This window comes from Carassius gibelio, chromosome A3, assembly GCF_023724105.1.
Source record: "Carassius gibelio isolate Cgi1373 ecotype wild population from Czech Republic chromosome A3, carGib1.2-hapl.c, whole genome shotgun sequence".
Classification (NCBI taxonomy): domain Eukaryota; kingdom Metazoa; phylum Chordata; class Actinopteri; order Cypriniformes; family Cyprinidae; genus Carassius; species Carassius gibelio.
Window position 1 is genome coordinate 11,602,850 of NC_068373.1, and position 11,813 is coordinate 11,614,662.

Here is an 11,813-nt window from a genome sequence, read left to right on the forward strand (position 1 = left end):
GGATTTTCTTCCAATATTTCACACATCATGCACAGCGAGTTTGCTCTGACTGATACAGCGTTTTTCCCCCATTTGCGTTCGCCTTCAGCATGTCTGGCCTCTGTTAGCTTCTAACATTAATCGTTTCAAGCCAGTGGTAAACTGTTTGTTCTTGGCTAAAGAAAAAAAAAAAAGGGATAATTTTCCAGGACAACAACAAGATTTTCCAGGACACTTTAAATTTTCCACCATGTTTTCCAGGACTGGAAAATTAGCCATTAATTTCCCAGGACACGTGGGAACCCGGACCACCATACTCATTACTCCATTCTCAAACTATCTAGATTTGCATTATTTGAGAAATAATCAAGGTCGGTACTCACAGAGGAATGTGGCGCTGCTCAATGTCGACCCGAGCTAGTTCATCTTCCTCCACATCAGTTTCTCCTCCTGAGCTGCTTTCTGTGGCATCAGAATCGAACGCGTATTCAGCAGATCGTAGGTTGGTGGTGCAGCTCAGGGAAAGTCGCTCTAACTCAGCCGGCATAGATCCACTCTTCAGGAAACGTCTTAATTCTCCACTCTCCTGAGGGGTGAGAGAGTCATTGCTGTGATGGCCCCTCGGCCGTCTGGCATCCAGAGCACCCAGTGTGCTTTGGAGTAGTCCACCCAACTGTTGTTGCACATGCCGCTCCACCTGCTTGGCCTGCACCACCTGCAGCCGTTTGCGTAATCGCCATAGCCGCGCCTCAATCTCCCCTTGTCTGCTCTGGCTGTGCTGAGTACGGTCACTTAGCTCCACCCCAAGGTCACCTAAAGGGTCTTGGTGGGTAGCGAGCGATAGCGGCAACATAACTTCACTGCACAACACCGGAGAGTCCAAAATGTTTTCTTCTGTGAAAGGTGCACTGGAGTTTGGAGATGCTGTAGGAAGTGCTCCATTACTGGGACAGTTCAGAGACTCACCCGTTGACAGCTGGTGCTGCTTAGCAGCTTCTCCTAGAGGGCCGTTGCTTGTCAGTCCCATGGTAGAATTGACAACTTCAGTCTGGTTTGACAAATCCTGCTCAACGTTATACTGGCCTCCATTTAAGGTCACCGCATTGTCTCGTTCAGTTGGTTTAGTCACTTTCTTTGCTATGCCGTTGACCGTGGGCAACCCACATGGTCCACCTCCTCCACTGGCACTCATGATGGCCTTTGGCTGCTCCTCTGAGAGCTCTAAAGCCTGGTGCTTGCGTGGTATAAGGCCCGGCAGGATGTTGTGCTTCTGCAGTAGAACACCTTGCAGCTTCAAAGACTCTTTTGCAGAAGACACATCTGAACAGTGATATGAGGTAACGATGGGCTTGCAGGGGCCAGCCCCGCGAGTGGGGCGTTCCTCCGAGGCCTTGCGCTTGACAGCGCCGTTACTGGACATGAGGATGTGGTTAGCAGTATCGCTTCCCTCCACGCCACTCGGTGAGAGGGTTGAGGAGGACGGAGCCAGTTTGAAGCGTATGTGGTGAGCTTCGGCCGGAGCGTCGGTCAAAGCGGGCGCCATTGCAGCCATGCAGCGCTGGGAGGGGGCGGGCGAGGGGGCCTCTCCCGGTGCCGAGGCCAGCTCCACACCACCCACCTACCACTGTGCCAGAGGGCAGCCTAAAGAAACACAAGACAAATTCAAATTATGTGGTTTATCATGGACTGACTGAACAAGAAACAGTACACAAACAAACAAACCACATTTCAAGTATAAAAGAAAGAAAATAAAATGCAAGTAGTGATGCTCATTTCGGTCAGTTTTTTTCCGACCAATAACCGCTACTCTTTATCTGAACTAAACATTAACAGCTAAAATTAGACTAATACATTAGTATGAAAAAAGCGTCTGTGATACATTAAAAACACAAACAAAAATTTTATATTAACGTGCAAACAGCAGCATATAGAACAACCGCAAAACCTAGAATCACACAACCTCAAATGATCACGCACAGGCAGCTCTTCTAAGAACAGAGAAAAGCAGAATAAAATTATAAATAAAATAATAAAATTAACAGGCCTACAATAAATAGGCCTATAGCCTATATCAAATAAACTAAGATGACAAAACTAAAACACACACTGAATCCTATGCACTTTTAAGAATGACATTCATTTTCCTGTCGGACATAAAAATATTTACAGGCTCTAAGTTTTTTTTTTTCCAGTAACATGCAGCCTAACAAGTAACATGTCGACATGCTGTAGGACTACAGATAGACTGGAATGCTGCCTGCTAACTGTTAGACCCGCAACTAACACACCAAACCACAAAAATCCCGCCAATTTGCAGTTCGGGACTTTACATCTACTGGTCACAGGTTTCCATTCACGGAATGTTTGCAGCAGAGTTGAGCAATATCACAGACATATCTGTTGATTTCATAAACGCAATCCACTCACCCCACCCAAAACGCCAGTGTTTTATTAATTCACAAAATCTTTCATTAAAGAAAGTGTCTGACATTATGTAAATAAGAGGTTAATTATGCAGTGTAAAGCTCCTTTGATTATTTTTTATTAACTTTGTGAGATCTATAATTCATTCACAATTTACATAGGCTACATTCTCTCACAGATTCACTCTCTGATAACTTTTTATCCAATACTGCCCCTTGCCATTGTGTTATGTATACCATTGTATAGTGGTCGACCGATATGTGTTTTTTTTGACAGCCGATGTTAATGTTTGCCTTTCTATTACTAGTAGTATGGTCATGTACTATGTGAAATCACACATGTGATGGATTTTACCTCTGATCAGAGATCTGGCGTTTCGGACAATATACGCATTAATTATTGGCCGATATTTATCGTGCACCCCTAGTTAAAAAAAAAAAAAAACCTTTCATAGCATTTGTATCAAAAATATAATCACTAAATGTAATAATAAGTAAAAAAAAAAATCTAATTGAAAGCTTGTGAAATCAAAATCAAATTATTTTATACTGATAACAATCAGTATAAAACAATAAAATAGCAATAATAATAATAATAATAATAATAAAATCATGTTACTGATCTACCTATACATATTTTTTGTAACATTGTCACGAAACACTACACTACATTTCAACAGAAACAAATATTAGCATCTATTAATTTTAATTGTAGGAATAAAAGGGATTAAAAAGTGCAGCTGTATTTAATGCTGTCTGGGTTGTATTTTACCTGCCAATGCAGCAATGTAAGCTACTTTCTACCAAGCAACAGATGAATGGGTTTAGAATCAATGGGCAAAAATAAAAACAGAGACAGACAAGAACAGAGAAACTTTCAAAATTAATTCACAAATCAACAGGGGTCAAACCTAAAAATGCCACCATGTCTTGTGAGACAACCATTACAATATATTAAATGCGAGAGAAAAAAAAAAAGGTAGTTAAACCTAGCGCTGTGACGGAATGGGATTTTTTGTTAACTAAGTAAAGCACCAAATCTCACGGACCAAAACAGTTAATCGGCACAACAGTTAATCGGTTAATTTGGTGGTTAATTTGGCCAATAAGCATACATCTCACTTTTCAGAACGATGAGGTTTGTAAAAATCGACACGTTTCAGAAAGGCGGGGCATAGAGGAGCAATAATAATGTACAGTATGTGCAAAATAATGTTTTTTGAACCTTAAACCCCATAAACACATTGCATTACACCAAATACGCAAAATAATGTTCTTTTTAGCAACATCATATATATGACACCTTTAAGCTTTCTTATCTACAACAGTTCATATATCAAAGTCTCAATGAATAGAAATAAACTTAATACATAGTAATCAGCATCATTCTGCCTCTGGTGTACAGTTCATTTTTACACACCACAATCACATTCAATGTGGTAATGAACAACCTGTTTGTTAAAGCAAATGTACATAATCCTGTATCTGAGGCAAAATGACTAAATATTGAGAATGCAACAGGGTGTATTATATAGAACTTCAAACAATCGGACACTAATGTGAGAGGCGAATGTGATCAACTGACACCTGTCCGTCTTCAGCAAGCTGGAGTCAAATAGTGATGCAGTTATAAGGTGTTTAATTTAAACTGCTTAGACAGAACTAAAAGTAGCGGATGTTCAGTTTGGATACTGCTGCGCTCCTTGAAGTTACTACTGAACTCTTCCCTCTTTTGATTAAAGCTGGATGAAGGGTTGCCAGTTGCCAATGAAAGTTGAAATGTATCCAAATGTATCATTAAATAATTTTGTCATACCTTGAAACAGAATTTTTCATCATACCACCCACCCTTAGAATACAGAAAACACACCCAAAAAACAAATGAGTTGGGGTGTATATAAAATTGTGTTTTTAACTTTAGACCGTGACGGAATCCGGAGGGGCAGGGAACGGGGGACTCCTGCCGCTGCCCAAAATCGGAGGAGCCGTCGCCGTCCACCGGGCGGCGGAGGAGTGTCGTGCCGTCCGCCGAGGGCCGTCCAGTGCCACCGCCGGTCACCGCGGAGGAGATCACCCAGCCGGTGGAGGGCCGAGCAGCAGTGCGTCTGGGAACCCGGAATTTTTTTTTTTTTTTCCCTCTCTCCCCTCTCTCGTCCTTGTCGCTCCTCCTTCCATCTCCTTTTCTCTCGCCTCGTCTGTCCTACCCCCAGGTTCCTGCAGGTCCCCGTGAGCGGTCCCCCCCGGAGGGGGGGGGGGGGGGAAGTAGAGCGCAGTCTCGAGGGTACCCCCCGGCCTGCGAGGGGCAATGGGGGTATGTGGCGAGTGGGGCGGGGCCGAGAGGCGTGGGAACGAGGAGTGAGGCCAGGTGTAGTGATTGGAGATGAGCTACACCTGCGCCCCACCGCCAGTATCGAGTCCCACGTAGGAGATGGAAGGATATAAAACTGGAGTGACGACCGTGAAGGACGAGAGAGGACCAGGCCTGGGATATTCTTTTATGTTTTGGCTTTTATTTGTGCGCGTCAGTCGCCGTGAGGGGCTGACGCGCTGTTTTGTTTATTTTGAATATTAAAGTGTTTTGATTGTGCGCCGGTTCCCGCCTCCTTCTTCCCGATGTATATGGAGGTGCATATCGTTACAGCGGTTAACTTGTTTAATGTGGCACTAACACTCCGTCTGAGTTCAAACAAACCAATATCCTGGAGGAATTCATTTACTCAAACAGTACACTGACTGAACTGCTGTGAAGAGAGAAATGAAGATGAACACTGAGCCGAGTGTGAAAGCACATTGAGTCAGTGGTGCTTCTGCACTGCATGCGTAACGCACATGGACTGCAAACACACTGCACACGGTGTGGTATGTGTAAAACAGGCATGACTTGTCATCTCCGCTGTAGTGATGCTCCTGTATGCACGTTTCATACGGATTACATAATCTGAGAATATTAGTCTTCCATTTGAATTGGTTTATTTGAAAGTATACATTTCACTCTCAACAGATATATTTTAATGTAAGGCAAAGACATACATGGAGTTTTCACGCACAAGTTCACAGAGAGACGGCAGAAATCATCCGGTTTGCTTTCATTATTTTACAAAAGTGCAATGTTCTGATGCTACTGTGAGTGCACACAAATAAACGTAGAGTCTTTACATATTTCTTTACATAACTCTTTTCCTGAAAAATGAGGGAATATTTTTAAAGGGGTCATATGACGTTGCTAAAAAGAACATCACTGTGTGTATTTGGTGTAATGCAATGTGTTTATGCAGTTTAAGGTTAAAAAAAACTAATTTTCCACATAATGTACATAATAAAGTGCCAACCCCCATAGCGGTTTAGTGTCTCCACCAGCAGCAGCAGCGAGCGCAATTGTCTGCAGCGCAGCTGGAAGAGTTCTGTGTTTGCATGCAACAGGTTAAAGGAAGAGTAAAGAGATTTAAATTATTAATGAATAAACTATATTGTCTTCTGAGTCTTTACCATCATCCAGCATTGATAATTTACTTTTGAAGTGAATGGTCTCATTCTGTTTGTAACACAGTGAGCTACAAAACCCATGTTGCTTTTTTACCTACAAGATGGGAGTTTTTTTGAGCACAAGTAATTCCATAATGGATACAAACAATAACTCTCCCAGAAGAAATGAGACATTAACAAAGGAATTAACCATCCATATTATTGTTTTGTTGGACTAAAAGTGGTCTATGCGATGTTGTTCAGTGTCCTTTCTAACTAAACCAGGATTTAGAGCTGAGGATGTGTTTGTGACTCGCTTTTATGATGAATATGGTACGTACTGCGTTTTTATTCTTCATGTTTTGATGTGCATCACATGGCCATCAGTTATAAATAACAAATAAATAAAAAAACATTAGTTTTTAGGTTCAAACTGGGTTATTCTCACTTCATAAAAGCTCAAAATATAATAGATCAATCAAAATGCTGTTTAAAATAGTTTTAGATGGAATACAACTAAACAAAACAACACGTCAACTTCCTGAGAGTGTTATGTCAACTACCCTTGTGGGAGGTAAATTAACTTTAAACTCTATATTTGGCCTAACCTTGGCTAACATCTTTCAACAACACTGACACAGCTGGTTTGATAAACACAACAGTAGAGGACACTTGTTCCTTCAAGTGGAATTATTCTGCATTATTATTCTCTTCAGAAGATCCATTTACAAAAATATAAACAACAAAAAATCTCATGAAGTCTCTAAGGCTTTGATTTCTTCCAAATGGCTCAAATATTTCCACCTGGGTGAATTTACTTACAGAAGCTCTTTAAGACTGAAATCAGAGAGCATTTCATTTCAAAAGACTTAAAGAGAACAACTTTCCACAAAAAAGAAAGGCCTGTTATTTGTAAAACAGACACACTTGCCCTTGTAACGGAGAATCCCATGTTAACTGGACAAAAGTCTCTAGATACAGGCCACCATGTCAGTATATTATTTCCCAAACACATTAAACAAGTGGTCCTGTCTCACAATCGGACCTGCTCCTCTCTCCGCTCAATGCCAAATAGCCTGGTGGATGTCTCCAGCCCTGGACTTGATGTTTCCAGACACTGTTAGTCAGCAGCTTGCACTTTCTTTCACTTTTCATTTTTAGCCTCCCAGAGAGCAAAGCCTTGCCAATCTAATGCCCTGCCAAGAAGAAGAGGGTTGAAATTTTGCCCTTAACAGATACATGTTAGGAGCTGAGCCTTTTAAGTTTAAACTAAAACCAGGCCTTCGGGTTTGAGAGTCAGACACAAAACAGGTACTGTAGGTGACATTGATTTATATATTTCAAACTGAGGCTGATTGTGAATTACATGCGAGTAGTTAGGGTCTCAATACTCAAATGAATCATAACAGGATTACAGAAAGACTGATTTAAATGCCTCGAAGGAATAATTCAATTATCTTTAAATTCACTACGACAGCCTTCAACAAAACAGGAGCCAAAAATAATTTCATGCAGCTCCACAGCTGAGATCTGCAGTGGCCCATACAAAACATATCAAAAGAGAAATACATGAATTAAAGGATCTTTAATACAAATAATAATAATTATATACTGCAGTGTCTACATTACTTTAAAAAGCATATTAAAAGCTAATCTCTTGCCCTTAAAACTTACAGAAAAAAAAAATCAGATGAAAAACTGATTTCCAAATGACTGTACCACCTTGAAAAAATTAAGGCACTCTGTCAATTGCATTGATGCATTACATAACAGCTCTTCCTGTGGGAGGAGATTTAGGACAATGATAAATCTGGATGGAATGAAAGGAAGGTACACAACAGCTCATAATCATACGCCGACCCCTAGAGACTCTTAAAATATCCCACAGAGAGACTTTAACAATTTAATACACGTGCTGTGTAACTAAACAGAGAGCTAATTTAATATGGAGAAAAACATCTAAAACAGATTGACATCCCAGCACAGAATCCAAAAGATGTCAAAACCAGGAAATAAGAGAGTAAACGCAAAACAAATAGTATGAGAGAGACATGGCATTTCCCATTAGGGATCAGTACAGTATCTATCTATCTGTCAGAGGGGGAGGTTTGCGTGTAGCAAGTCTTTGTTTCAACTTTCTTCTGTTGAACATAAGTTATTTTAAAGATTGTGGGTAACCAAACTGTTGCTGATCCCCACTGACTTTGATAGTACAGGACAAAAATACTATTGAAGCCACTGTGGGTAACCAAACCCTCCATTCTTTAAAATAACTTCGTTCAACAGAAAAAAAAAGAAACACTGTTTAAAACAAACTGAAACTGTGTGAATGAACAGAGGATTTTCATTTTTGGGTGAACTATCCCTTTAATGTTAATAAAAAAAAAAAGCAAGAAATCACTCACTGCTCTTGACTGAAGAACTTTAATAGAGTTGCTTTAATAAGAATCAATGTATAATTTATACAGTGAAGTATATCATTTTATATTTGTTCATTTAATTTCTTGAATGCTACTATTAAATACACCTACTGTACCTGGGAAATAAAATACTGTTTGTTTTATTTGTATATTATGTGTATTTTTTTTAATGTGCTTTATTGTTATTATTTTTTATTTTTGACCACTTTGGACTAAATTTCTGCCATTATTTTTTATTTTGCTACCTTATAAGGCTCTGTTTTTAAAATAGGGAAATTAGTTTGGCTGCACTGCTCAGACAACCTGCAAAATAGTAAAACAAACATGACAAAGAATCATGATTAAAATCGTGATTTTCCTGAAGAACTAAAAATCGTGTTATTTGTCACATTACTACCCATCTGGGAACAACACCGTTTCAGAAAAACAAATAGGCCTCCGTTTAATCAATTACAGTCAATGACTTGTGGGATAGACGATATGTTATGTATCTGAACGTACTACAATGGGCTAAACAAATCAAGGTACAGAAGTCAAATTTCCCTTTAAAAAAACATAATAGAATCACATCATTAATTAGGAGCAAAACATAAGAATGTGTCTATAAACCGTAAACATCACGTACACATGCGGATCCTGTTATATTTGAGACCCGAGATCAAGCGAGTGCTGAGAAAAATATGCAACGTAACACATTATATAATGGAAAAGTACAGCGCGTTACACTAACCACGGGTTGAGCAGGTTAATGTTCGATTACACTTAAAGCCCTCTGCTGTCCGCAACCAGGCACGACGCTGCACTTAATGTAAATAAACCCGCGGATTAAAAGGAAACCAAGGGTTGGGGCGAGCTTAAGGCCATAAAGATCCGCTGGCCGTGTTTCAAAACCTGACGTGATTCCTGCGAAAACAGCACTTTTGTACATTATTAAGATCGTTTGGAACGCAGCCGATGGTCGCGCGGCGCGAGGAGGTTCTAATAAAAATGGTTTCGCGACGTCAGTCCGGTTCGGGGAAAGGAAAACAACCAAATATTATGTAATACAGCTAGTTATAGAAAACTCCCCGTGTTCAGGATTAATTCAAAAGTTGTATCTGTTTACCAGTCGATTGCATAATCTTTGCACAAGCATGCGTACATTCAGTACTCAAAAGATACCGGAAATCAAATGTCACTTATTTTCTTTGGAATAAATAATAACATTTCCCTCTCTCAGTGTTTATTCTTTTTTTTTTGCAATGTTGAGTCTTAAAGGGCCAGCTCGCGTTGACAGTGTTATTATTAATCTGCATTACTGAAAATCCATGTGATGCATTAGGCCTGGGACAACATCAAATAACTGAGACCGTAATGCATACGATTCGCACCCGCACAAACGAAAGCCTACTGATCTAGATGCAGCAGACACATACTGCGCACCCACCCCGTGCTCACACACACACACGCTCATACTACACGCGTTTAACCTAACGTACCTCAATGTGAAGCCTCGGAGCGAGCGAACTTGCCTCGTGCTTGATTACTAACTAACGTTACGTGCTTTCATAAAGTTGACACGTATAAATACGCCTGTACTAAAAGCGCTGGTTTTGCAACCTTGATGGTCTGACTTTCAACGCCGCCTACTTCATGGGTTTAACCAGCACAAACCGTAGAAAATAACCAAGGACAGCGAAAAGCGTGTGATCGGAGACGCATTCGTGGACTTAAGGTGCGCTATTTCACCGCGCCTCGATTTAAGTGCGTAAATGCCTTAGAAAGGCATCAAGTTCCCTCACGCTACCGAGTTTTTAAACTAACAAAGAGAAAAGAAGGAACCTACCACGTGATGAGGAGCCGATTCCGGGCGATATTTACGTAATAAATCTCCACGCTTAAGAAATATTGTAGTAATAACTGACAGGTAGAAGGAATTATCCAGATGCGGATTCCGCTGTTGCACGTTCAGGTGGAAAAATCCCCGGCCTCTCGCGAGCTCCGGTGTTCGGTAGACCCCCCTCCGTTTCCTCCTCCCACTCCTCCGGGTTGCGTTTAGGAATCACGAAATGGGCGAAAGAAACGGGGACAGTCGAGCTATAGGAGCCCAGTCGGCTGTTTGTCAATCTCCCCCTACAAAAGACGCGAAAAAGCTGTGAAATGTATCCCTTTTCTGATCGTTCTTAGAGCGCAATCCCTTCTTTCCTTCTCCGCAATGTCTTCGTGCTCGATTTCGGCAGAGAAAGCGCCGGTTTTGTCCGTTTTTTATTGTTGTCGTTCGAGGGGGAAGCGACGAGCTCTGAAAATGGCGGCTCGCTCCTCTCCCTCGGATCGCGAGTCTGACAAACAGAAAGAAGCGGAGCGGCGCAGTGGCGGGAGCGAGACGCGCTGCTCTCAGCGGCCGCTAGAGGCGCTGCACTTCCTGTCATAATTAAGCATGACAATAGGGGGCGACACAGTTAGATGTACATTTTCCGTACCACCAAAAATCCTACTTAAATTTGACCGTAAGTAAAATGTTTTGGGATTAACAAAATAACAGAGCATTAAATATGTATGAAATTAAAGTACATCAAGCCCTGCTTGGTGTTGCATGTTTCTAGAAAGAAGCTCCAAAATAAATGTTGTACCAGTAGAGGGAACTCAAGCTTCTCTAAAAATGACCGAAAGACAGGAAGTGCTTGAGAAAATCATACTAGATTAAATAGAACTTGAGAGAGAGAAAAAAAAGACACTAAAGAATTCAGAGGGCATTTCTCTGAATTGCTATGCATTGCAGCCAGAAAGCTTTCATCACAATAAGTTACAAATAATGAAACCTAAATTAAGCTTCCTGTTTCTAGAGGCCCTCATAAACAAAACGACAGCACCATCTACTGTTTGAAAGGGGATTCTCTCTTTTTAACTAGCTCTCTCTGGCACTCATTTAGCGGAACCATTTTCTACTTCTGTACAACCCCTTGAACTATTACATGAGAATGTATTAAAACAGATGTAAAAACACATATTAAATAAGAGTGTCAGACCTTAGAGATGACTGGTCTCGGTCCAATCTGGTTCACTGGATTCTTCATTATTAATCCAAATGGGATTCGCAAAACCCAAAACCTGCAGTCTGGAAGACACATGAAAAACACTGTTAGCATTTGCATTCATACATTTTTTTTATGTTTGAATTAATTTTTGCCAGGTGTTTTACAATTTAATCAGTCTTGTATATATTTGAAAGTTTAAAAATATCAAACCTAGATATTCGATACATAAAACTGAGTTGCGTATCATGTCTTTAAACTGTCACTATCAGATCCAGGGAAACATATCAAACGTATTTAAGCGAGTAAGTTAATCTTAGTAAATCAATGTGTAACAAAATCAAATGTAACCAAATTGGTGTGGGGGAGGGGGCTTGGACTAATCAAAAGTCAAATCCAAAACAAACAACGCTTTAGCAACTGAGCTGCTAAAGGCAGATGATGGAGTAACAGACTGTGTTTCAAAAGCACGCGAGCTGCCTTCCTAGACAGCGCTTCTGACGCCACGCGCGCGTTCC

General features: G+C 40.7%; 1 protein-coding gene across 1 annotated transcript in view; it reads right to left on the reverse strand.

Moving 5' to 3' along the window:
* kansl1b (KAT8 regulatory NSL complex subunit 1b) overlaps positions 1-10,618 on the reverse strand; it is a 46,818-nt gene extending 36,200 nt beyond the window's left edge. The window contains exons 1-2 of the mRNA XM_052543595.1: positions 10,110-10,618; positions 363-1,620 (exon numbers count right to left, since the gene is read on the reverse strand). Of these exons, the coding sequence (XP_052399555.1) occupies positions 363-1,531 (1,169 nt within the window). The 5' untranslated portion in view covers positions 1,532-1,620; positions 10,110-10,618. The remainder of the gene's footprint in view (positions 1-362; positions 1,621-10,109) is intronic.
* Between the last annotated feature and the right edge of the window lie 1,195 nt (positions 10,619-11,813).